Source organism: Hemicordylus capensis, chromosome 12 (assembly GCF_027244095.1).
Source record: "Hemicordylus capensis ecotype Gifberg chromosome 12, rHemCap1.1.pri, whole genome shotgun sequence".
Classification (NCBI taxonomy): domain Eukaryota; kingdom Metazoa; phylum Chordata; class Lepidosauria; order Squamata; family Cordylidae; genus Hemicordylus; species Hemicordylus capensis.
In genome coordinates this window covers 11,306,897-11,332,885 of record NC_069668.1, presented here as the reverse complement: position 1 = coordinate 11,332,885, position 25,989 = coordinate 11,306,897, and the positions used below count along the sequence as shown (strand labels likewise).

The following is a 25,989-nucleotide window of genomic DNA, read 5'->3' as shown; positions in this document are numbered from 1 at the left end:
TTATCCCGACCCCCAAACCAGGCAGGCAAAACCGCCGTCATTTTTGCACATAGGTTGGGTTTGGCACATCGAACAAATTGTCACGCTCTCGCCACACCGAGTCACCTTCGGAGGACACACCTGCCCATTTTCAGTTCCATTTTCACTCTGACAGCACGGGTGAGATTTCATCGTTGTTGTTGTTTTGTGATTTTAAAACAGTTCAAAGCTTTTAAAATGTTATCCAATGTTGGATGGCCTTAAACAGGGCTTAGACAAATTTACGGAGGCCAGGTCCTCTTTGCTAAGCAGGGTTCACCCTGGTTTGCATTTGAATGAGAGGCTAGATGTGTGAGCACTGCAAGAGATTCCCCTTAAGGGGTGGGGCCGCTCTGGGAAGAGCATCTGTGTGATCACATGCAAAAGGTTCCAAGTTCCTTCCCTGGCATCTCCAGACGGGGCTGAGAGAGATTCCTGCCTGCAACCTTGGAGAAGCCGCTGCCAGTCTGGGTTAACAGTCCTGAGCTAGATGGACCAATGGAGGCAGCAGAGAGAAATGCATCTGTCCATTGTATTGGGGCAATGATGCAATTTCCATGGGGGGCGGGCAAGGAAGGTGAGCATCTTTGAGATTACAGAAGGATGCTCACCTTTCCTACCAGCTGGCATTTCGAAGAGATGCTACTTCCCCGTTCCCCTCCCTCCCCGACTCACATCACGCTATTGATTCTCTTCCATGTTTATTTAATTCATTCCTTTCTTCCTCCCTCTGGTCAAAATTGATTTCGGCAAGGAAGGGAGACACACCACCACCACCACCCCCAGTTTTTCCGCTTCAGCCTGCCGCTCTTTCATTCCACTGCCATGAAAGGCGTGCTAGGATTATTCCTGCCAGCTGCACCCCGGGTGCATTTTTAGCCCAGACACCTAAGTCAGAAGCCTTGCATCACTCAGCACTGGGCAGTTCAGAAAACTCAGTCATTCTCCTGCATGGCAGCTCAACCGAGCCTCCATGCTTAGAGGCAGTCTATCTGAATTATTGTTGCCGGAGACATCCAGGGCATGCCCGCGCTGTCATGCCCCACTTGTGATGAAGTCCAGGGCCCCCGCAGCCTCTGGGGGCCCCCAAATCTTCTTTCCTCTGTTCTGGGTGGTGTGGTCCCCCTGCGGAGCATGATGATGCTTAATTTGCAGCGGAGCGGGGCCTCCAAAGGCCTTTAGGCCCAGGCTCCAAATTTACCTCGGTGCCCCTCTGCTTGTGACCTTTCCCTCTGGCCTACCCTACGGGGTCCTATACACTGGATAGCTTGCACGTTGCTGTTGCTGTAGGCCTGCCGTGCGGATTTCGGATTTCTGCTGTGCCTCGTAGCTGCCGCCGCCGCCACCATCCACTGCCATTCTCATCTGGGTCATGGCGCTGCTCTCTCCTGATGGGGCGGTTATTAGTATTTCAATTTATTTACCCGTTTCGCCGGCACGGAAGTGCCCATTCGGTAGTTCCATCTCATTATCGGCGCCATCAAGGGAGCAGCAGGAATAGAGCTATAGCAGCGAGATTTGGCAGGGGAGGGGGGCGGCGGGCTGGGCTGCCGCATCTGTGGGGAGGTGCGGGAAGGGGGGAAATCCCGCACCAGGGACGGGCCGCAGGGTTGCCGGCTGATCGGAGACAAGCCCAGTTCAGCATTCCGGGCTTCCCCCTAGGGGAAGATGTGGGGCAAAGCCAAGAGCGCCTCTGTGCATGTGCAGAGGGCCTTGGCAATGTGCAATCTTGCCTGAATCTATTTATGTGGGGAGGGATAGGACTTGATTAGAGGGTGTACCTGGTTCCCCAGGCCCCCAAACCCCACAGGGACCCAATTCCCCTGCCCTCCCTTGTGAGAGGAAACCAGATTTGGGGGGCTGGCTAAGGAAGCTCCTAACCCCACAGCTAATGAGGTGGCTTCAGAGCCAGGGACGCTGTGCTAATCCCCTATTAAAACCTTAAAAGGGATCTTGGCGCCTCTCCGAATAAACTCATTAACTTTTATGGTGTAATAAATGGATTCTATTAAAACATAATTCCCTCCATGCTGGGGGCAAGTTAACCTCTTTAAGCATCCGCCGCAGAGTGGGTGCCTCCCCGAGCCACGTCACGGGGCCGTGGGCACCATCTTGGCAACGGCGGCCCCTACCATGGGCTGCCCTGCCTCCCAGCGCCTGACTGGCCCCACAGAGGTTGCCACCTTTCCTTTTGATTGAACTGCCCCTGCTCCTCTGCCTTTAACCGCAAGGCGACGCCCAGAAACATCACAGGGAAAATCTTCCTGGCAGGGGGATGCGAGAGATAGGCCAAGCTCCCCCTGGATGCGACTTGCTCGACCCACAGTTTACAAGCCACTTTGGCTAGCCTGGCAATCTCTTCACCTGTGCAACCTGGTTTTGTGGAGTCTTGGCCTAAAATTCATCACAGAGGTTTGGCATATCAATCACGCATATGCAACATTGTAGGACTAGAACGCAAAGATAAAATCCGAAAGACGGCATTGGAAATGTGTACGGCAGCTTCCTGGGACTGCGATGTCGAAACACAGGTAGTTCAGAAGCACACCTAACAGACACGTATGTTGTAGCGCGTAATCCGGGAAGTGCCCAGGAGATGCTTCTAGGGATTGAACCTGGGACCTTCTGTGTGCAAAGAAGAGGCTCTTCCACTGAGCGACGGCCCCATCCCTTAGGAAGCTGCTGCCCACTGAGTCAGACCCTTGGTCCATCTAGCTCAGTATTGTCAACCCAGGCTGGCAGCGTCTCTCCAAGGTTCCAGGCAGGAGTCTCTCCCAGCCCTACCTGGAGATGCTTCTAGGGACTGAACCTGGGACCTTCTGCACAGCTATGGAGGGAACTTCAGCAACTTCCGTTGCCTCTGCCCCCAGCCAGTGGGCTTCTGGCCCTGCTGTTCCTCCTGGGCCCCCACTGAGCTCCCGCAGGGTGAAGGCGTAGGTCCTGACAACCCCAGGCTGCCAATTAGAGTGTAAAAGGAGAGCAAATGCAGGGCAGGGCTGCATGGAGATTAATTGCCACACAGAGGCTGCTTTAAGGAGGCAATTAAGTCTCTTCGAAGACGGGAAGGGAAGTTCTCTTGCTCCAGTTTTATGGCGCTCTGTCTCAAGGTGTGTGTGGGGGGGTGGGAATGGGTTCACACACCGCACAGCCAAATGCAGGCAGCGGAGAAGCAGCCCCTTTCTGCTGGGGCTGACTCTGCGCACTGACCGGCAGCCGCTTTCCAGGGTTTCAGGCAGCAGGGCTCTTTCCCAGTCCTTGTGAGTCTAACCCTCGGACAATCTGGCTCAGTGTTGCCTGCTCTGATTGGCAGCAGCTGTTTTCAGACGAGGGATTTCCCAGCCCCACCGAGTCAGACCCTCGGTCCATCTAACTCAGCCTTGCCAACTCTGACTGGCAGCAGCTCCCCAATGTTTGAAGAGGGAGTCTCTCCCAGGCCTGCTCGGAGATGCTGCCAGGCACTGAACCTGGGTCCTTCCACCCGCTGGCAGGACTTCTGCTTTCTGGGTCAGGGAGGCTGCGTCCTGGGAAGCCCCCGGTGCCCTCGGGCATCTCCCGGCACCCACACAGCCACCAGCCCTGGCACAGCGAACGAGGCCAACCCACCAGGGAGGCATTTTGGATGGCTCATTACGGGCTAATGAAAGCAGTCTGCCATTTACTCTAACAGCTCTAAATGGCGCTGTGCGCAGAGCTTAGTTAGGAGATAATGTTCAGGGATGAACAGGAGTGGCGCAGGGGGATGGCGGCTTAAACCAGTTTACGGCTGTGGCGGGTAGATAAAGCTCTCCGCCTTGGCTATGGGGCGGCACACCCTCCCCCTCCTGACCCATACCTATTGAGCGCCACCCCGTCCCATGTGGGGGAGTGCCCCTGATTTTAAAACACAGACAGGTGGTGGAAGAAAAGGATGTTCCTGAACATTTGCAGAACGCCACTGCTGAGTAAGTGCAGCCGGCCCCCACGTAGGATGGAGGAGCAGGGCTTCCTTCCCTCCTATGAACCTCAGTACCCACCCACCCTGTTTTTTTAGGAGTTAACAATTCCTCCCCCAACACTCTCCACAATATTTTAATCAGCCAAAAAATATTCCTAGGAAGCATAACATGGGAAGCTGCCATTTACTGAGTCAGACCCTTGGTCCCTCTAGCTCAGCATCGCCAACACTGACTGGCTGCAGCTCTCCAAAGTTCCAGGCAGGGTTTTTTCCCAGCCCTACCTGGAGATGCTGCCCGGGATCGAACCTGAGACCTTCTGCATGCAAAGCCGATGCTCTGCCACTGAGCCACGGCCCCAAGGGTTCAAAAGCAGCTTATGGGGGTGTTCCTGCCAGAGGTGTTGCTTGGTGCTTAAAATATCTACGGCCCAGGCCCCCCAATTTGGATGATTTCCTCGGAACAGAGGAAGCTGCCTTCTACTGAGTCAGACCCTTGGTCCACCTGGCTCAGGATTGTCCACACTGACTGGCATCAGCTCTCCGGAGCTTCAACAGGCAGGCATTTTTCTCAGCCCTACCTTTTCATGCTCTCTACTGGAATCCAGTACTTTCTTCCAGGTTGCAAGCCCGCGAATCGGCAATGTATCCATTTCCAGGCGGCACCGGGGCACTAAATAATTAATAATAAAATAATTAATCATTAACCATTAGGGGCACTAAATAATCAATCCGGGACACACACCTAGGGGGCCTGATTCAGCCAACACCGGTGTCTCCTGCAACGCCTGCTTCCAGGCTGCGTTGTGCCTGACTGTACCAGCTCCTTTTCACCCAGGATCCTGTGTATCTCTTGTCTTAACCAGCAGGCCAAAGGACCCGGCCGCTTGTCTCCTTTATGAGCCCATTAAGCCTGGCCTAACAGCAGCCTGCAAGAGTTTGTCTTTGTGAACAGCTGCCTGGACTCGTTCAACGGGCTCCTTTTTGAGAACCTCTCTGCCTCAGGGACCAAGACCACAGAGTGGCCCGACGGTTTTACCTTATTACGGTCACTGAGTTGTGCTAACAGAAATAAGAGTGTAATTGTTTATTGAACTTCCACATGGGCTGGGGGACGTTTCACAAAGCGGCTGGCCTGCAGGCTGGCTGGTGTAGTGTGTGTGTGTGTGTGTGTGTGCTGCTCTTTTAAGAGTGTGCCCGCGTCTGTAGCCTCATTGAAACCTCTCCGCACCTTGTGCAATTTCCCCCTTCGTTCTTTGTTAAGCGAGAAAATTATAATTGCTCAGGTGAATTCTCTTCTCGAGGTTGGCAATCAGAATAAAAGCGGCATTGTGCTAAAACCTGCCGCCGCTGAAATGTGCAACCTGGCTCCACGGAATCCGGAACAGATCTCCCACGAACGGGGCTGACCCAGGACCTTTGGGTCAGCCCCGTTCGCGGGAGATCTGTTCCGGATTTAGCCGCCACTAAAGAAGGGGTGATCATGCAGAGAAAGCTAACTTGTTCTCTTGATTTCATTGGGACTACTCTGAGTCATTCTTTTCCATCTCTAGTGGCGGGGAGGGGGTAGATGTTTCCAAACCCCAAATGTTTCGCAACTTCCAGTGTTGGGTGTTCTTTCCGGTGCTTGGACCCACACCCTTTCTTTCCTCGTTCCAGGCCTCTCCCCAGAGGAGCCCGACACCCCAGGGAGCTCCGAGGCGGATGGGGAGCGAACGGTGCCCCCCACCCCAGATGAAATGGAGCACGAGGCCCGCTTCGTCACCACGGCGCCCACCCTGAAGCTGCTGAATCACCACCCGCTCCTGGAGGACTTCCTTCACGAGGCGCTCCTGAAGAAGGACTACCTGGAGCAAATCCCCTTCCTGGCCGCCGGCCTGGTGGGCCCTGGGCCTGTCCTGCCCGACACCGGCCTCGCCCCAGCCTCCACAAACCATGTGGCCGGCCAAGATGGCCGCCCAGCTCTCCGGGACGTCACCACAGCACCCACCACCCTGCCCATGGCGCCTGTGGCGACGGCTGGCCCCACCACCCTGGAGGGTAAGAAAACTCGAGGCAGGGATGTGGAGAGGAGCCCAGAGATGGCCAAGCCAGCTTTCACGACGGACCTGCTGACCACAGCCATGGGGCGCCTGGTGCCGTGGGCCAAGCCGGGACGGGATGTCCTCAAAACCGTGCCCCTCTCTGGAGACACACAGCTTCCTCCTGTCACCCCGGCACTGGCCTTCTCCCAGGCTGGTCGCCCCAACTCAGACCCAGCCACGGCCGCCATATTGTCTGGCGACAACCCTAACCCTACGGCCCCCACGGTCCCGCCCAGAGTTGCCACGCTGCGCCCGGTGTCCAGCAAAGACGAGGAGACGGCTACCACCACCATCACAACCACCACCGTCGTCACCATCGTTCCGGCTTCAGGTATAAAGAGTAGGGATGTGTGTTTCGTTTTGGATACAAAACGTTTTGTGAACAAAACAGGCCATTTCGCCTGTTTTGTAGCCAAAACAAAACACCCAATGCGCAAAACAGAACATTTTGCAGCCAAAACAAAACATCCCTGTTTCGGATACAAAACGTTTTGTTGTTTCAGCTGTTTTGGAACTCCATTTTGCAATTGCAAAAAGTCTTTCTCCTTCAGTCTCTATTTTGAGTTTTGACATCTGTGTGGATCTCCAGCCCTTCCAGCCTGCAGATTGGCCAGCGGAAGCATGGGCTGATCTGCTGGCAATTGCCTCCTTATTCCTTTTAAGCAAATTTCAGGGTAAATTTTACCCTCATTAGGCTAGTGTGCATTTACCCTCATTGACCAGTGTGCATTTCATTGTTGTTGTTTTACACTGTTGTGTGTAGATCAATTGCATTTGGGGCAGGGGGGGAGGTGGATGTGCATGACCTTTGGAAATCTGCCTGATTTTCCCCCAAAGCTCTGCTGTTGTTGATGTGTGATGTTGATGTTATTTGGGGTGGATTGGGGGCAGAAAGGGGGATTTAGGGGCAGAAGAGTGGTTCAGGTGGTAGTGCCCCAGTGGGTGCCTGCTGCCACCCAGATTCCAAAGGAATAGGGCAAAGGGCTGATTTCTTAGGAATTGTTTAAGTTTTCGCTTCTTTAAGGTCCCCCCCCAGGGAATAATGGAGGTTTCAGCAGACCCATAACTCCACCTGGGGGGCACTGGGGTGGCCAGGAGTGAGTCGTGGTGTAGTGCACATAGGGTGCCAACTGCCCCCATGGGTTGCTAACCCATGGGGTGCTGGGTTCTGTTGTTTCTGAGGTCTTCTGAGTGTAGATTCTCTGGCAGCATATGAGATTTTCAATGACAAACCATGAATCCACTCTTATATGCTACCAGAGATTCAGATTCTCTGGTAGCATATGAGAGTGGATTCATGGTTTGTCATTGAAAATCTCATATGCTAGAAGGAATTATGGAGTGCCATCATTCCCTATGGGGAAGAACTTTACAGACACGCAAACTCCATGACATCTTTAAAAATCAGCCTTCTGCCCAATTCCTTTGAAATACTTCTGGCAGCTTCCTTGCCCCCACTAGGCACTACCACCCACCCTACTCTGCTCTGGGACACCCCTTTCCCCCCAACATGAAGCTATACTTTTGCTAAAACCTCAATTCTTCCCTATGGGAAAAATCCTATACTTCAAAAATTCACCGAAACCCAGCCCTTTGCCCAATTCCTCTGAAATTTGGGTGGTAGTTTCCACCCATTGGGCACTACCGCCCCCACCCACTAGTTTTTCCCTGGGGCCATTTTAAAAAATCCAAAACGTTTCGGATTTGGATTTTGCAATTTCGAACAAAGAACAAAATTGGGGTGTTTCGGATTGGCTGGTTTTGAACAAAGTGCAAAACGGGGGTGTTTCGGATTTGTGCCAAAAACAAAACAGAAAAAAACACAAAACGCACAACCCTAATAAAGAGTGGGCAGGGTTGGGGTTTTTTGATGGCGCTTAAGTATTTCGACTCGGATCAGAGAGCCAGGAGGTTGGGATGGAAGTGAGCTCGAATCGGATCCCAAAATATCCTGAGTTGATGGGCAACCAACATTTTGGCTCAACCAGAGGCGTTATGTAGCTCAGATTGAATTGTCCGAGCCAGACCTACAAATTTTGGCCACCAGCACCATCTCTGGGGATGACAGCTTATCGTGATTTTTGGCAACGTCTACTCCTCTCCCCAAGATGGAAAAGAGGTGTTCATATTGTGGCACTTACAGCTTTCTCTGTGTTATCACCCCTCCTTTATCCTTACTCCCCAACGATTAGGGCCAAATTGCAGTCCCTTTTGCACAGAGGAAAGGGTCAGGTGTACTTTACCTTTACCTAACATTTTTCAGGGCAGTATAATGAAAGTGAAATCTCATTGAAAAGGTAAAGTGTGCCGTTGTCGAGTTGGTGTCAACTCCTGGCAACCACAGAGCCCTGTGGCTCTCTTTGGTAGAATACAGGAGGGGTTGACCATTGCCTCCTCCCGCGCAGTGTGAGATGATACCTTTCAGCATCTTCCTAGATCGCTGCTGCCCAATAGAGGTGTTTCCCATAGTCTAGGAAATATACCAGCGGGGATTCAAACCAGCAACCTCTGGCTTGCTAGTCAAGCCATTTCCCCACGGCACCCTTAGGTGGCTTTTTGAAAACTCACTGAAGCAACGGCATAGTCTAGAGGGCAACGCTTGCAAAATGAGAAGAATGGACAGAGCTCCCGTTTAAAATCAGTGGCCGGTCAGTACCATGAGGAAACTTACTCCAAGTAGTCCTGTTGAAATTAAAAAGACAGGCAATGACTAACTTGTCCTTTTGATTTCAATGGGACTACTCTGAGTAATTCATCATGGCCATCAGTATTCATGAGCTCAAGAAATATTTATGCTAACCAGGATCTCCACCCACACGATACACACACTAACATGGCGATCAACCCACTGGAAAGTTCTCCCTCACAACCGCCATTGACATGACCAGGAGCTGTGCAGAAGAACTTTCCTAGTGGATTGGGCCCCCATGGGTTGGATCTGTCATAGATTCACCTTTCCCAAGCATTCCTTTCCTTGCTCCCGCACCGAAGGCATGCCCCTCCAAAGATAACTAACTGCATGTCCCTCACTGTAATTGCCTCTTTTTAAAGCTATCGCCGAAAATGGATTTTTCTCCAGTGTTTAGAAGAGAAGGTTGTTTTTCTCCCCCAAATTGGTCAATATTTACAGCAGGCCCAGAATGTCACAGCAACAGGTTACTGCTCAGAGACAGATGGCAAGGCTCTAGAGATGGCAAGGGAAGGGAGAAGAAATACATCAGGACATGATTTGGTCTTTCTGTACAGCAACCAAGTCCCTAACATGGGCTCTCATACATGCTGCTGCAGGCTTCTGTGCCACTGCTTATTGCAATCTTACCCTCTGTACACATGCCAAGCAGGGAACTTGCACAATTTTTGCTGCAAAAATTGTGCAAGGTCCCTGCTCAGAATGTATACAGATGATAAGGCCACACTAGGCAACCGAGTTCGCAGTAAAGCCTCCCCGTAAACTTGCAGTAAAAGTCCCTGCAGATGCCTGCAGTAGTGTCTGTACAGAGAGTGAATTCACACTTGAAACTTGTGTGAAAGGTTTGGACTTCCCACAGTTTATTGCTGAATGGAAAGATCCTTGGTGGGATGCAATGGACAATGCAAAGCTTTTCTCAAAGGCCAAGCTGTGTGGATGCCATGGACGTCCAAGCAGGTTGCAGAATGTGGTATTGGTTGCAGAATTCAGCATGCCGAGAAACTTGGCTTTCATTTTTTCCCCAAGCAGCTTGTGGGCTGAGCAATAAAGAATATTCCCTGTAAAAAGGATTCCTGGATGTTGTTGACTACAACACCCATCCTCCCCCACCAAAGGCCATTGCAGCTGGGGATGATGGGAGTTGTAGTCAACAACATCTGGGCATCTCTCTCACAGAGAGCATTGGCTATATCCTAGCCTTCTGGGGGCCTTGGAAATCAGATACCCACCCAAGGCTCTGGAAATAGGCGCTGCATCTGGCGTTAAAGACAATCGTGTGACAATACAAGCACCAGCTCCGAGTCAGCATTTGTGATGTGTGGGTCTTATGTACAATGTGTGGTTCTTATGTGCAGGAAGACACAAAAAGGCAGGCATCACATTGTTGGTCGTCCCGAGCAGCAAAACTTTGGGCCAGCCCTGGTGGAGATAGCAGATTGGTATGGAATTCCTCCACATCCTCACCCCTTCTTTGTTCTCAGGTCCTTGCAACTGGAATCTTACTGGCCCCGAAGGGTCTCTGGCTTCCCCACTGCCGTCCGGCATCCCTTATGAGGGAGGTGCCCTTGAATGTGCCTACACCATCTCCGTATACCCCGGTTACGGCGTAGAGATCCGGGTGAGTGACTGGCAACTGGGAGTGTGGTCGGATTTCTTTTTTGTGCTCTAGAATAGATCAGTGTTTCTCAAACACCGGTCCGTGGACCAGTGCCAGTGCACAAGGCTTTGGGTCTGTGAGGCATCACTAATAAAAATCATTTCCCCCACCACCAAAAAACCCCCCAATTCTGGGCTGGCAAGGGCCACCGGAAGCTCTCTGGAGCTCATTTCAGAAGGCCATTTTGGAAGGGCAGTATAAAAATTGAATGAATGAATAAATAAATAAAATTGAGGACTGCCTGGAAATGAGCTGCCCGAAATTGTTTTTTGGGGGGTGCCTGGGGGTGGGGGTGGAGGTGAGGGGGGGCGACCCCCTTACTAACTGCTGGCCCAGGAAACTGCGCATGAATCATGTACCAATCCATGACTCCAAAAACACTGAGAAACACTGCTCTGGATAAGCCCCTCTGCTACAGGCTGGAGGAGGAGAGGAAGAGCCCCCTGCCGGCCCCCAGAGCCTGGCGGTGAAGTGGGAACACACCGGCCTTTGAATGCAAACTTCCAAATCCAGACATCTCGTTTCCGGGATGAAGCCAGCCATACCGGCTCGGGAACACGCCACCAGCAAATGTCAAATCGATATCCGTGGCATTTGGCCAGTGTTTCGACAATACCTGTTTCCCCCTCCGTCCCCTGGGGCTTCATTAGACCTCGCCGAAGAAGGGTTGCTCGCCAGAGCCCAGGCAGGAGCCGGAGGAGGCCGGAGTTGTGAGGACGGGGCCTTCCGTGGCCACTGCCTCTGGCCCAGGAGCTCCCGAGGGCTGCAGGCGCTGAGGACAAATCGCTAGTCAGGAAGGCCGCAGAGGAGAGGCAGATTCCCCGGAGGGCGTCTGTCAAATAGGAGCTTGGTGTGGCTTTCATCTCAGGCCACAAGGTTGTGGTCTTGGAGCCTCTCCCTGAGGGCACCTTCATTTCCAGTCCTTTGCAATGCAGGAGAGAAAGACGAGAGGATGCAATTCCCGAGCCGATCAGGACTCGGGCTCCTTGACAGATTTCCCTATCAGAGCCCATGGGAAGCTGCTGTACACCTGTATTCTGAGAAACGTCGGCTTGCGTTTTTTCAAGCCGCGTGTGGGCTGGGCAAGAAAGAATGTGCCCTGTAAAAGGGATTCCCAGATATTGTTGACTAGAGTCCCTTCCTGCCATTTGTACAGCCGCCGTCTGTAGCCTGAGTGAGTTGTGTACCAGCTGCAGAGGCTGCATGGACTTACCCTTTCCTCGCTTCCAAGCATCCCGTCCCATAAATCACGCCCTGTCCTGGTGGGCCCGCGGAGAGGGGGTCCCCGCACCAGCTGGCTCCTGCCCCACGGTTCCCCGGCTCCCCACCCCACCCGCACGTGCTCTCACTTTTCCTCCTCGCCGATACGCCACCTTTGGTGTAATTAGTGCAAGAAGGCGCCCGCCTCTGGCCATTTATCACCAGGCAGGGCTGTTTAATTACCGTAATTAATACACAATCACCGCCTTAATGAGAGACGGCAACGGTGGCTCGTTTATCAAGATAAGTTATGCCGCTGCCACCACAAGCAGATGTGGTGGTTTCGGGGCTGGCTGGTGGGGAGCCCGACGCTCTCTCCGAATCGGGCACCCCCTCCGAAGAGGCAGGTAGGCGTGCTGCCTACTGCCCAAGGTGTCCGAGTCAGACCCCTCCAGCTCTCCGCCCCGGAAACATATGGATCGATAAACTGGCGCCTCTGAGCATATGCAGAGTGCCTTCTTCCCTTCCCACTGAGGAACCACACAGTTGGTGCCGCATGTCTGCCAGTTATAGAGCAGGGTTTCTGGGCTAGAGGAGATGGATTCTCACCTGCGGTGGACAGACCCAGGTCTCCCTGGTCCTAATTAGAAACTCTCCGGCACCATGAACATGTGGTGCAGCCTTCTACTGAGTCAGACTCTTGCTCCACCCAGCTCAGGATTGTCTGCACTGACTGGCAGCAGCTCTGCAGAGTTTCAACTGGGGTCTTTCCCAGCCCTACCTGGAGATGCTGCCAGGGAGTGAACTGGGACCTTCTGCATGCAAAACAGGTATTCTACCACTGAGCAACGGCCCCATCCCCTAAGAAGAATATCTTATTGTGCTCACACAGTCACCCACCTAAAAGCAAACCAAGGCAGACCCTGCTTAGCAAAGGATCTGAGCTACAGCCCATGAGCTTCTGGGAATGCTTGATGTATCTTTTCCGTGCAGTGACCTTTTGCCTTTTATTTAATTCCTCCAGAAAGGCCCTGGGTAGCTTCTGGACCCAGAACACGCAAACTTCTTGTTTGTGCATGTGAATACCACCCTGATGCTCACTCTTTCTTTCTTTCGTTCTTTCTTTCTTTCCTTCTTTTTTCTTTCTTTCTTTCTCCCTCCCTTCCTTCTTTCTTTCTTTCCTTCTTTCTTTCTCTCTCCCTCCCTTCTTCCTTCTTTCCTCCCTCCCTTCTTCCTTCCTTTTTCTCCCTCCCTCCCTCCTTCATTCATTCATTCCTTTTTCTCCTTCCCTCCCTCCCTCCCTTCTTCCTTCCTTCCTTCCTTTTTCTCCCTCCCTCACCACAGGTCCAGAACATCAGTCTGGTGGAAGGTGAGACAGTCACTGTGGAGACGCTTGGAGGGGTGGAGCCTGTTGCTCTAGCCAACGAGTCCTTCCTGATGCGTGGGCAGGTGATCCGCGGCCCAACAAATCAGGTGCTGGTTCGGTTCCAGAGCCCAGCACCTTCCAATCCTGGCACCTTCCACTTCCATTTCCAAGGTAAGCACCACGGCCGGAGAAAATATCTGTACTTACCCAAAGGGAACAGGAAAAAAACCTAGTCTTAGATTCAGGTAATCTGGTATGTGCTGTGCACCTACTGCATGCAAACCATCGTTAGTCCGGGGAACTCACTGCCACAAGATGTGGGAACGGCCACTCACTTAAACCGGTGCAGGAGTCGTCTGTCAATTGCTACTCGCCACAACAGCAAGATGGAGCCTCCGTTTCCAGAGGCAGTATAGCTCCAATGTCAGAGGCGCTGGGACAAACTGTGGTGAAGGCCATCCTTTTCATGTTCTGCTTGTTTGGACAGAATTCTGGAGTCGGTGGCCCTCTGGCCTGAACCAAGAGGACTTCCCTTTTGTTAACTCCGCATTCTCCCCCCCCCCCGATCGAACCAGCGGGCCGAGAACATCCTGCCCTTCGCCAGGGCTACGGGATGCAGACCGCCCCACAAATCCCCCACCCCACACACAGCCTGCCCACGCAGCCGGCTCGGGTGCCACCTCCTCACTAGGATTTCTCCCTTGCAGCTGCAGCGCAATTAGCTAATTGGGAGCTTGCTAATCGCTGCCGGAGCTAATCGCTGAAGCTGCCAGGTTACAGCATGCACCCACCGAAGAGACACTTAATGGGGAGATAATTGGCCCCAGCAATTAACACAATTTGCATGGAGCATGGGGGCCTGCTGTTGATATACCTGGCTCCCACCCACTTTGCTGCTGCTGACACACCCACCTCGCTGACACACCCACCGCTGCTGACACACCCACCTGAACATTCATTGTACATGTTTTTAACATGGGAGAAGAGACGGTCTTGTGGCAGCAAGCATGACTTGTCCCTTTAGCTAAACAGGGATGGGAGACTTGATGTATGAGCACTGGAAGAGATTCCCCTCAGGAGATGAAGCCGCTCTGGGAAGAGCATCTTAGGTTCCAAGTTCCCTTCCTGGCAGCATCTCCAAGATTGGGCTGAGAGAGACTCCTGCCTGCAACCTTGGAGAAGCTGCTGCCAGTCTGTGAAGACAATCCTGAGCTAGATGCTGGGGCAGGGCCACCATTGGGCAAATGGGTTCCAAGAACCCAGGCCACCACCAATCGGGCCGCGAGCATGGCCCCAGACATGCCCCCCGCGTCTGACGAGAGAGACGCAGGGGGCGTTATTTTGGAATCGAAATTGACCCATGCTTCCTTTAAGACAGGGAGAGCCGCTCCTGGTCTTGCTGCCAAAACAGCGGGGCCAATTGATCTCCCTCCCAAATGGGACCGCGCAGTCCCATTTAGGAGGGAGATTGGCCTGCATTGGCAGTGCGGCCGGAACGGCTCTCCCTGCCTTTAAGGCTGCCCAACACAGTGCTGGCCAGTCTCCCTTCCAAATGGAGCCACGGGGCCCTGTTTGGGAGGGAGACCACGCCCCCACATCTGACGTCAGATGCGGGGGTGTGGCTAGCCGGCCCCTGAGTCTGGCGTCAGACAGAGAGGGGGTGGGGCCAGGGGGCCACGGCCAACCTCTCTACGCTCCTGGCGAGATGGACCAAAGGTCTGACTCGGTAGATGGCAGCTTCCTATACTCCTAACATAATCTGTGAATGGGGCTAAGATGAGAGCAGGAAGGAGGTGTTTCACTGCGGACATCAACGCCCATCCTATCCTCCTTTCCCCAGCCTACCTGCTGAGTTGCGTCTTCCCCACACGCCCAGCTTACGGGGACGTCTCTGTCACCAGCTTGCATCCTGGCGGCAGTGCCTACTTCTCTTGTGCCAACGGCTACCAGCTCCAGGGCCAGCACCGCCTTGCCTGTCTCAACGCCACGCACCCCTTCTGGAACTCCCGGGAGCCCACCTGTGTTGGTAAGCCCAGTCTGCATTTGGGGGTGCTCAGGGATCCAGCTCCTTATGGTGCTTTGGACCATATCAGGCATCCCCCGCACCCCCCTGACCGCTCTTTCGCATTGCAGCCGCTTGCGGCGGGGTGATCAGGAACGCCACAGTGGGGCGGATCATGTCGCCAGGCTTTCCTGCCAACTACAGCAACAACCTGACCTGCCATTGGCTGTTGGAGGCCCCTCCTGGGCAGCAGCTGCATCTCCATTTTGAGAAGGTCTCATTGGCTGAGGACGACGACAGGTGAGCTTCAACTGCAGGAGTTTCCAACCTTGGCTCCCCAGATGTTGCTGGACTCCAACTCCCATCATCCCCGGCCACAAGAGCCTTGCACACTTCCCGCAGTGCCACCTGCTGGTCAGCTCTTGCTTTCTGGGAATAACCCACCTTTTCCCCATTGGCTGGGAAAGTCATAATGGAAAGGGGAGTGTTATTCCCCTGAAAGCAGGAACTGGCCAGCAAGTGGAGCTGGAGAAGATGCACAAGGTCCCTGCTGGCTGTCTGAGCAGCCCAGAAGATTTCACTGGAGGGTGTGGAGGACGAGTAAACTCTCAGCACTTGGGTGACAGTTCTTCTTGTCACACATTTTTTGCCATCTGGAAGCTCTGTTTGCCACCCCTGCCTAGCCCAGATGCTAGCTCTTCCTGGCATCTCCCCGCCATGTGAGTTGTGATCCCATTCTGCTGGGATGGGTCCCCCCCCACCTGGCTGCCCCCCCCGCCCCATCACTGCAGGCCCCCAACCTTTTCCCCTCTTCCTTGCAGGCTTATCATCCGAAACGGGAATAACATCGAGGCGCCTCCCGTGTATGATTCATATGAGGTGGAATACCTGCCAATTGAGGGTCTCATCAGCACCGCACGTGGCTTCTTCATTGAGCTCACGACGGACAGCAGTGGGGTGGCCGCAGGCATGGCGTTGCGATACGAAGGTGAGTCGGGGTCGGGGTTTGTTGGGACGACACATGCCCCATGTGATTCGGGAGAGTACCTCCTGTCCTGCACATTGTGTGTGTGTGAGAGAGAGAGAGAGGAAAGGCTTTAGGCCAAGCCGTCATGGTCTGCAGGTTGAGAGTTTCAGTGTGTCATTCTAGAATCATAGAACGTTAGTCTTGGTGGGCGGATCTTGGGGGGTCTTCTAATCCACCCCCCTGATCTGTTCAAGAAACGGCTACCACATCCCTGACAGATAGCTGCCATTATCTACTTGCAAACCCCCAGCAAAGGAGACCCCACCACTGCATGAGGCAGGCTGTTCCACTGGCTAACAGCTCTTACAGTTAGGAAAGTCTTCCCAATGTCTAGCTTGAATCTGCTGCCTTGTCATTCCGACCCCTGGGTTCTGGTCCTGCCTGCACGACCAGAGGACAACTCACCAAGAGAGGACAACTCCGCTCCTTCTTCTGTGGGGCGGCCCTTCAGATACTTGGAGACAGCTTTCATATCCACCACCACCCCCGGCCCTAGTCTTCTCTTCTCCAGTCTTCAAGGGCCACTTCCTGCTGCTGTTATCATGTATTTATTTACTTATTGATCACATTTATATAACCCCCCCCATATAAAATCTCTGGACAGTTTATAAATTAAAACACAACAATCATGAAAGTGCCCTGAGCCATTTTTGAAAGGGCGGTATATAAATAAAATAAAATCAATCAATCAATTAAATAAAACAAAGCCCCAAATCATGTATAACAAATCCAAAGAGCCATCCATCAATCTTTAAAACATTATAAATATATTGTAATCGAGGCTGTGTGCTAGGGATGTGCATGGAACCTTGAAGAGGGGGGATTGGACTTTAAGGGCAGGGGAGGGACATTTATCCCTCCCTCCACTTTCCCCCTACAGGCACTCCATTATTCAAGGGTCCTTCAGGGCGGCAACATACCTCTCTACTGCCCCTTCCCATATTTGCCTTCCCATATTTGCACACACGCATGTCCCCCGCCTTCGAATCGGCCAAACAGCCGATTGTTCAAACCGGGTCGTGCACATCCCTACGGTGTGCTTCTAGAGTAGCCTCTCTGCATGCCTGGTGCTCTACTGAGAATGAGAAAAGTCTCAGCTCCCAGGAGCTTACAATCTAAATCTGGCCCAAGAGAGACAAAGGAGGAAGCAGCGGGCAGTGGAAACGGGAATCAACCTGTGCTTATTTGACTGACACACGCCCCTTCTCTGCAGCCTTTGAAGCAGGACACTGTTACGAGCCGTTCGTCAAGTATGGCAACTTCACCACCAGCGACGCCACGTATGCCGTGGGCTCCACCGTGGAGTTTGCCTGCGAAGCCGGATACACCCTGGAGCAGGGCTCTGTCATCATCGAGTGCGTTGACCCCACCAACCCCCAGTGGAACGAGACGGAGCCAGCCTGCCGAGGTGAGCGTGGTATCAGGGGGGCCGACTGGCTGAGCTCCTTGAATTGAGGGCAGGGGGGACGAGGCCTTGCAAGAAGGGTGGGCGGGAAAAGCTCAGGGTAGGGCTTTGGTGAGCCCCCACAGGGGGAGAGTTGCAGCAGAACTGCCCTGAGGGGAGCAGGAACAGAGTCCAGAACTCTGATTCCGGCCGATGGAACAGAGGAATGTAGGAAGCTGAGTCAGACCCTCGGTCCAGCTAGCTCAGGATTTTCTCCACTGACTGGCAGCAGCTCTCCGAGGATTCAGGCAGGAGTCTTTCCCAGCCCTACCTGGAAAGGCTGCCAGGGAGTGAACCTCGGATCTTCTGCGTGCAAAGCAGATGCTCTGCCACCATCCCATAAGGGGAATTTCGTACAGCGCTCACATGTAGTCTCCCATACAAATGCAAACCAGGGCAGACCCTGCTTAGCAAAGGGGGACAATTCATGCTCGCAACCACAAGACTGGCTCTCCTCCCTCTGTTGACCCTCCCTGGCGCTGCTGTGCTGGGTCCCACAAAGACTACAGCACAGAATGCCACCAGCCAAGGGCCCCACTGATGCCCGTTGTGCATGTCCACAGCGGTGTGCAGCGGGGAGATCACGGATGCGGTCGGCGTGGTGCTGTCCCCTAACTGGCCGGAGCCCTACGGGAAGGGTCAGGACTGCATCTGGGGGCTGCATGTGGAAGAGGACAAACGCATCATGCTGGACATCAAAGTGTGAGTGTTGCACCATTGTTGAAGTGCTAGTTGGTGTACAAATAAATTGTTGTGGCAAGACAACAGAATCCATTAGAACGAAACTTAGTCCATGGACCAGGCACACACATTTTGGCCATTGGTATCATTGTGCGGGACAAATGCTCATGGTGATTTTTTGCAGTGTTTTCCCCACCCCTACCACCCAGAGTTGGAAAAGCAATGTGGCACTTAACAGTTTTCTCTGTGTTACCCCTTCTTTATCTCAGCCCCCAAACAATTAGGGGAAAATGTGTATGGCAAATGCATTGCTCTTGGCCATACATAACAGCAAATCCTCACCTCACTGCAGTGCACAAAGTGGCCACAGGAGAGCACTCTTTTGCCACACCAGGGAAATGCATGGTCCTTTCCCATTCATATAGCCAATGTCAGCTCACTGTGGTGCACAAAAGTGGCCACAAAAGGGCACCCTTTTGCCAGACCACAAAAAGGCATTGTCCTTTGCCATAAATATAGCCTAGCTTCAGCTCACTGCAGTGCACAAAAGTGGCCACAGGAGGGCACCCTTTTGCCACACCACGAAAATGCATTGTGCTTAAAGGCTCCTCTCTGGGACAACAACACAACACAGAAGATTACTAGAAAGAATTCAACAGTTTTGCAACACAGTCATCTCTTTCCCATCTGTAGGGGGTGCAGAGACCTTGTCAAAAATCACCATGAGCATTGGTCCCCACAGATGGCACCAACCACCCCAGCTGGCTGGGCAAAATCTCTGCAGCAAACCTCTCTCAGCCACTTGCAAAATCTCTCCGAACCTGGATTCCCCACCCCACTCCTACGCTTTCACTTCACTCATCAGATATTGGAGTCAAATCGACCCGGTGAGGTCATAGTGTAGGAGGCAAACAATTTATTTGACAATGACTGCATTTCAACGTAGAAAATGAAATTCTATTAAGGATTATAATTTGTTTACAGCACAGAAACACAATTATACAGGAATCACGTTGAGGGGCTGTAATATTCCCAGTGTTAATTCTCAAACAGGAAAACCTATCCAGATCCCTGGCCCATAATCTTGTTCCTTGAGCTCAAAATTTCCCAGCAGAAAGGATCAAAAAATACTTCTTCACATTTAACGCTGGGTCGGAGGGCTCCGTCCACCCCAGAAGCTGTACCTGGCTGTTTACTGAGGGAGGAGGATGAGTCCTCCGACCCAGCGGGAGCCTCGCACACCATCACTTCCTCTGCCACCTCCCTTGCTTTTTATAAGCACACATCCAAAAATCAGGAGCACACTCAGCTTCCAAACCTGGATAGAACTCTTCTCCGACTCAGTTTTCAATTGGGTGACAATTAAGGTGTGTTTGGGAAGCCCTTGCTTTGAAGGGGACGGGGAAGAGAGGGTCATCCCTAGTCCCAAACCCGTATTTACCTGAATCGAAGATGACTCTGAATTTAAGATGACCCCCTTTAAAAGTAGAGGTTAAATTCAGATTATACCTGCATTTGCTCGAAAGGAACAGGACCCTGAATTTAAGACGACCTCCTGATTCCTAATATCAAAAAGCTTGGGAAAACCTAGTCTTGAATTCAGGTAAATACAGTTCAGTCATCCCTCGACAACCGCAGGTTGCCCAATCAGAGATTTGAGCATCTGCAACCGGGAAATTGTGACAGTCTTGCCAACCATGTCCTGAGTATCCACAGTTTGGCAAGATTTTTTTTTCCAATTGGGGGGGGGGTTCATGATTTTCAGGGGTCAGGGGTCATTTTGGGGGGTCATGGGGTCATTTTCGAGGGTCCCCTTCACTCCTCTTACTCACTCCTGGTGATATGAAGGGATTTTCTCCCTCTTTTAAACTATATGTTGTGGTCCTTTCGCAACCATGATTCCGTTTGGCTTTGATGTCAATGGCTCGTCTACTGCGAATTCGCCAGCCGCGAGGTTTTCCCAGGACGGAACCCTGGTGGTTGGCGAGGGTGGACTGTATTTCTTTACTTTTCCCCCCAGCCTGCGCCTGGGCAAGGGTGACGTGCTGACGTTCTACGATGGGGACGACTTGACGGCACGCATCCTGGGCCAATATTCCGGCCCCCACCAGCGGTTCAAGCTGTACACCTCCATGGCTGACGTCACCATCCAGTTCCAGTCGGATCCTGGCAGCAACGGCCTGGGCTACCAGCAGGGTTTCATCATCCACTTTGCTGGTAAGCAGGGAAATGTCCGTGTCCCTAGATAATTTGGAAGCACCTAAAGTATGGTGGTGCTGGAAGCGAGGCGTTCAGTGTGGCCAGCCCTCTTCCCAAACCAGGCCTTGCCAGCTTTGAAAGTGCAAGGGGGGACCTAGAAGCAGAGGAAGCCAGACCCTTGGTCCATCTAGCTCAAAACTGTCTACGCTGGCTGGCAGCGGCTCTCCCTCTAAATAGATATGTTCAAACCCTACCTACGGATGCTGCCAGGGATTGAGCCGGGGACCTTCTGCATGCAAGCCGATGCTTTGCCACTGAGCTATAGCCCATTCCCCAGGGGAGTGCCTTACAGCAGACTGCACTCATATGTAGCCATATCTGCAGGACAATTTCCCCACCGGCCTCGGTCAGCAGCTGGGTAGGGCATCCTCATCCTACCCAGCTGGAGCTGGACTGGAGAGCAAGGGCCCGCCTCCGTCCTGGTTTTTATCTAACACACGCCTGAAAACCGAGAGCCCGCTCAGCCACTTGCACAATGTCGATTGTGTGAACTGCCCTAATCTGGTGCACTCAGGGCTGCAGCCCCAAATCGCAGGCCCTGTGTCGGGTTCTCCCCCCCTGTGCCCGCCCTGCGCCCCAGTGTCATTTCATTGGGTGGTTCCCTGCACGACCCTCACCATTGGCTGCTGCTGGAAGGGGCGGACTGCGGGCCCACCCACAACAGGATTGTGATGTCAGAACGAGGAGCATGTCGCATGAGATGTGAGGGGGGAAAGGTCGACCTGAGGTCACATTTCCCGCCTCCTTGCCCTCCGCTCAGCAAGTGCCCTCTTTCCCCACAGAGGTCCCCCGAAACGACACGTGTCCCGAGCTCCCTGAAATCCCCAACGGCTGGAAAACCATGTCCCACCCTGAGCTGATCCACGGCACGGTGGTGACGTACCACTGCTACCCTGGCTACGAGCTGCTGGGCACGGAACTGCTGATGTGTCACTGGGACCTGACCTGGAGTGGGGACTTGCCCTCCTGCCAGCGAGGTGAGCAGCAGGAGCCGGGAGGGAAGTCGGAAGTCGGGGGAATGGGTGGTGGTTGCTCAGTCTTCTGGGCTAAAAGCAGAGGCATACTGTGTTTTATTTGAGCCTTAAAAAGAGCGCATGTCCTGAATATTGCGGGGCTGGAGTATCTGCCAGGCTGCATTTTCCAATCCTTGCCAACCGCGAGGCTTCCGTTCACTATAAAATGTCATTTGTGTGGTCGGAGGAAAGGAAATGAAAATGGTCAGGAACGTCCTTCGAAGATTATTCCGTGGAGGGAGTATAACTATTTGTTCATCGTTACCCTAACCCAGACCCTTTCCTCTGTGCGAACACAGCTGCAACTTCACCCAAATCATTTGGGGGGTAGGGATGAAAAAGAGGTGATGACAAAGATTGACTGAGTGAGTGAGTGAGTGCCATCAAGTCGGTGTCAACACTTAGCGACTGCATAGATTTTTATTTATTATTTATTTATTTAGAATATTTCTAGACCGCCCAAAACTTGCGAGGTAGATTCTCTCTCCAGGATGATCTGTCTTCCACCTGGCCTTTCAGGTCTCTCCGTGGTGCATTCATTGCTGTCGTCATTGAGTCCGTCCACCTTGCTGCTGAGAACACAGAGAAGGCTGTGGAGTGCGACCATACTGTCCTCTATTCCCCATCTCTAGCGGGGTAGATGGTGCCCAAAATCCTGACGAGCCTTCGTCCCCGAGAGGGTAACATGCCCAAAATTCATGGGCGTGGCTCGTGAACGATCTGGGGCATCCCCCCTCCCAACCTCCTGTGCAACGTCACCACCCTGCTGTTGGCTGAAAGGAGGGATCAGTGCTGCAAAGGGCCTCCCCTCTCTGAGGGGCACAGAATCATGGAAGCGTCCAGGCAGGATGCAACCAGCTTGGGAATCTCTAGGGCAGAGACTCTTAAAGGCTCAAGCTGGGACTGGCTCTGTGGAAATTTGGCTGTGCCAAGAGCACCCCCTCCTGGCAGGCTGCATTTCCTGCATTGCCAGTTCTTGGAAGAAGGTTGCATTTTTTTCAAATGATAGGGGAAGGTGATTTCTCTGTAAGAGCGGAGGAAGTCAACTGCGGGGAGGGCGTTGAAGGGACATTTCTCCAGCCTTACATCTGCCTGCAATAAAATAATTTTGTCTCTTTCACATTGGTATCTGACTAACTTGAAACTTGGTTGTTGCACTATTCCCAAATATGGTTTTTGACTAAAACTAGAGCTTTTGAGGGTGTTTTTAAAAAATATATATTTAAACTGCAAGCTTGACATTTTCTAAGAATACTTGACTTCTTAAGTATACTATCTTTTTAAAGTATACTTTGTTAATGCTATATACTTTTAAAAATATACTATAGCTCCAATATTGAATTTGGCAGTTAATACTTTCATATTTGTTGCCTGGGGGCAGGTGGGGGGAAAGTAATTGATATGATTGTAAGATCTTGGCCTGGTTCACAAAACCGATCAAATCTAGGCTTAATGTGGGTTTACCCACATTCGTGTGACTGTGTGAATCCACACCAAGGTGGTTTATGGCTTGAGATAAATCTGAGGTTTCTGCCTTGGCGTGGCTTCACACAACCATGCTCATGTTGGTAACCCACATTAAACCTCGATTCAAACAGTTGTGTGAACCAAGCCCTTGTGTAGGATTCACACCAGAGTGACTCCAGGCAGACACAGAGCTCTTGACGAAGCAATTTCACTGAGCAACGAACACACTAAGTAAAGATAGTGAAGCATGTCTGATATGCTGCCCTCTCATTTCCCTCCGACACAGTTACCACTTGTCGGGACCCCGGAGATGTGGATCACAGCCGCCGGGTGGTCTCCAGTAACAAGTTCCCAGTTGGGTCCACCATCCAGTTCGTCTGCGACAAGGGCTATGCCCTGGCTGGGAGCGGGGCTATCAGCTGCCATGACAGACAAGCAGGGGGCCCGAAGTGGAGCGACCGCCTCCCCAAATGCATCCGTAAGCCACACAACGCTGACGTGTCAAGCCAGAACAAGGGTTGGGCAACGTGTGGTTTATATACCGCTTTTCAACGAAAACTCCCAAAGTGGTTTACAGATAGATAGATAGACAGACAGACAGACAGACAGATTGGCTCCCCAATGGGCTCACCCACCCCCCTAAAAAAGAAACCTAAGGCAGTCCCCAGCAACAGCCACTGGAGGGATGCTGTGCTGGGGACGGATAGGGCCAGTTGCTCTCCCCCGCTAAATACAAGAGAACCACCATTTTATAAAGGGGCCTCTTTGCTCAGTTAGCAGGGGATTTTTGACAGCACACTAAGCCCCATCTACTTACTACTATCATTATTTATATGCAGGCAGGTAATCCGTCTGTGCTAAATGGGTGTCCTGGGAAGTTTGGCCCCTCCTGCTGTCACATGAGGGGAGGCTGGCATGCGTGGGGAGAGGAAGGGCCAGCCCCATGGAGTCCAGCCTGGCCCACTTCTCGGTTTTCTGCCTCTTCCAGCGGAAGTCTACGAGCCCTGCCACAACCCAGGCCTCCCTGACCATGGAACCCAAACCCCCGAGAGGCGGGTCTACCAGGCGGGGGCCACACTCCGCTTCTCCTGTGCTTCCGGCTACCTGCTGCTGGGCGAGGCCACTCTGCGCTGCGTGCCGGGCCACCCTTCCCAGTGGAATGGCTCCCCGCCGCTCTGCAAGGCTGGTGAGCCTCTTGGGCGGGGCTGCTGGGCCAGGGGTTGTACAAAAGCCCCTAGGGGTGCAGCCGGGGCTGGGGATACTCGGGAGTCCCGCATTTGGCACCAGCGTGAGCCACATTCCGCGGCCCGCATAGATTCTGGCGCTGCATCACTTAGGCAGAGGCTGGGGCTGGGGCCCCTCGCAAGCCTGCCCCATCATCTCCTCTCGCTTCTCTTGCAGCCTCCTACGACGCGTTCGACACCAACCGCAATCTGGACGGTGAGAATGAGAACCAGCCCCTGTAGGACCTCTGGGGATCCCTCCCACCTCTCATCATTCTGCAATTGCACAGCAGCCTCTTGGTGAGCTGAACCTTATTCCTCTCACCGTGCAATGTCTCTCTCTCCCCCAAGCTGTGGCAAAAGTGGCGCCCGCCACGGACCCTCTGCAGGGCACCAACGTGGCTTTTGCCGTCTTCCTGCCAGTCGCAGCTGTCGGGCTCCTCCTGGGCGCCGTGTACCTCTACATCTCCAGGTGAGTTGCCGCCAGGGGTGGCTGAAGGGGCTGCGGTACCCGGGGGCAGGGACAAAATGCCGTCTCTCCCCCATGCCAGCCTCATTTCAAAATGGAAGCCCTTCCGGGCTTTGAAAGTGGGGCTGGGGGCAGGATGCCTCCTCTTCTCTCCTGGTCCTCCTGGCAAACTTTGCGGGGGGGGGGGTGGCGGTGAGGAGAGCTTGCAAGGATCAAAGCTCCCCAAGAGCTGCTCCGGTGGTGGTGAGAAAGTATCTTGCCATCCTGCCGCCACCTCAATAATCTACCGCCCGAGGCAACTTCCTGAAAGAGCCGCCCCAGGCTGCCACTGGGCTGAACGGACACCACTGGGTGCCACTCAGAATTGCAGAGGGGTGTGAAATGGGGCAGGGGCTTGGGCCCCCTGGCTGCCTCCCTGTCCTGAGTGCCCATCTGCCTCCTCCCCACCAGGAACCAAGGCAAGCCATCCCTACAGCTGCCCCTGTCGGGCTCCCACCCCTACGATCACATCACGGTTGACTCAGCTTTCGACAACCCCACCTACGAGATCGGAGTAAGTGCCAACTCTCTCTCCTTCTCCCTGCCCCAAAGCATTCTGGGGCCGGAGGGAAATCTACGTGCGGCAGGGACGGGGCCATAGCTTGGTGGCCTACTTTGGGGGGGAGTGAAATAGGGGAGAGATGGCGAGGAAGGTCTCTGGGACGAGCATGGGGGAGACCCTTGGGGGCAGCTGGGCGGGGGAAGCTGGATTTCCTGGCGTCCCAAATGCCAAGTGCCCAACCCTCTGCAGACTTTTCTCTCCCCAGGAGATCCGGGAGTATGAAGTCTCCATCTAGGGTGGGCGCCGCCCTCGAGGTGGGAGCCGGAGCGGCAGGCCCCGCTCCCCGACCCGCGCTGCCCTCTGCCCTCCCTGCTCGCCGGCCTCCGACTGACTCCGTGGCTGGAAGAGCGCCCCCGTGGCAGCAAGGACCTGTAAATATCGAACCCACCCCGCACCCTTTCAAGACAGACCGTCCGGAGGAGACCACCCAGCACCCTGTGTCAGCCAACATCCCGCACTCTCCCCCCCGCCCCCCGACAATGCTTCCCCACGCTTGGGGGCTGAGCACCAGGACGGGGGCAATCGCTGTGCCCTATGTAGCCCCTGGCCGGCCGGCCTGCCTGCCTGCCCGGCCTGCTCTCCCCCGGCCTGCTTCGGCTCTCTGCCCTCGGTTCCCTGGGCATCTTCTAGAAACAGCCCGCTGTGCTGCCACTCGGCTCCTGCTTGGGATGTGCACAACCCGTCGGCAGAAGACGACGCTGTGGATCCTGAGCCTGCCCCACGGCCCGACTCTGGAATCTCCTGCATCCGCACAGCAAGGGAGGACATCTTCCCCCTTGCCCGGAGTTTGCTGGCAGCCTGCCCCTTCCGCAGGGGTGGTGGGTCGCCACCCTCCCCATCTCCCAGGAGGCACAGGGC

At 53.6% G+C, this 25,989-nt stretch overlaps 1 protein-coding gene across 4 annotated transcripts in view; it reads left to right on the top strand.

The window, feature by feature from the left end:
* The window catches only part of SEZ6 (seizure related 6 homolog), a 124,080-nt gene extending 98,571 nt beyond the window's left edge, over positions 1-25,509 (top strand). For 3 of the 4 annotated variants that reach the window (XM_053275251.1, XM_053275252.1, XM_053275249.1), the window contains 16 exons: positions 5,609-6,364; positions 10,204-10,340; positions 12,924-13,116; positions 14,786-14,971; positions 15,079-15,247; positions 15,769-15,935; positions 17,188-17,382; positions 17,982-18,120; positions 20,120-20,316; positions 21,141-21,335; positions 23,125-23,316; positions 23,827-24,024; positions 24,240-24,278; positions 24,413-24,533; positions 24,981-25,083; positions 25,321-25,499. In XM_053275251.1, coding sequence (XP_053131226.1) covers positions 5,609-6,364; positions 10,204-10,340; positions 12,924-13,116; positions 14,786-14,971; positions 15,079-15,247; positions 15,769-15,935; positions 17,188-17,382; positions 17,982-18,120; positions 20,120-20,316; positions 21,141-21,335; positions 23,125-23,316; positions 23,827-24,024; positions 24,240-24,278; positions 24,413-24,533; positions 24,981-25,083; positions 25,321-25,353 — 3,020 coding nt within the window. In that variant the 3' untranslated portion in view covers positions 25,354-25,499. Of the gene's footprint in view, positions 1-5,608; positions 6,365-10,203; positions 10,341-12,923; positions 13,117-14,785; positions 14,972-15,078; positions 15,248-15,768; positions 15,936-17,187; positions 17,383-17,981; positions 18,121-20,119; positions 20,317-21,140; positions 21,336-23,124; positions 23,317-23,826; positions 24,025-24,239; positions 24,279-24,412; positions 24,534-24,980; positions 25,084-25,320 lie in introns of all 4 variants that reach the window. The other variant, XM_053275250.1, reaches the window with a different exon arrangement.
* Positions 25,510-25,989: the final 480 nt, after the last annotated feature.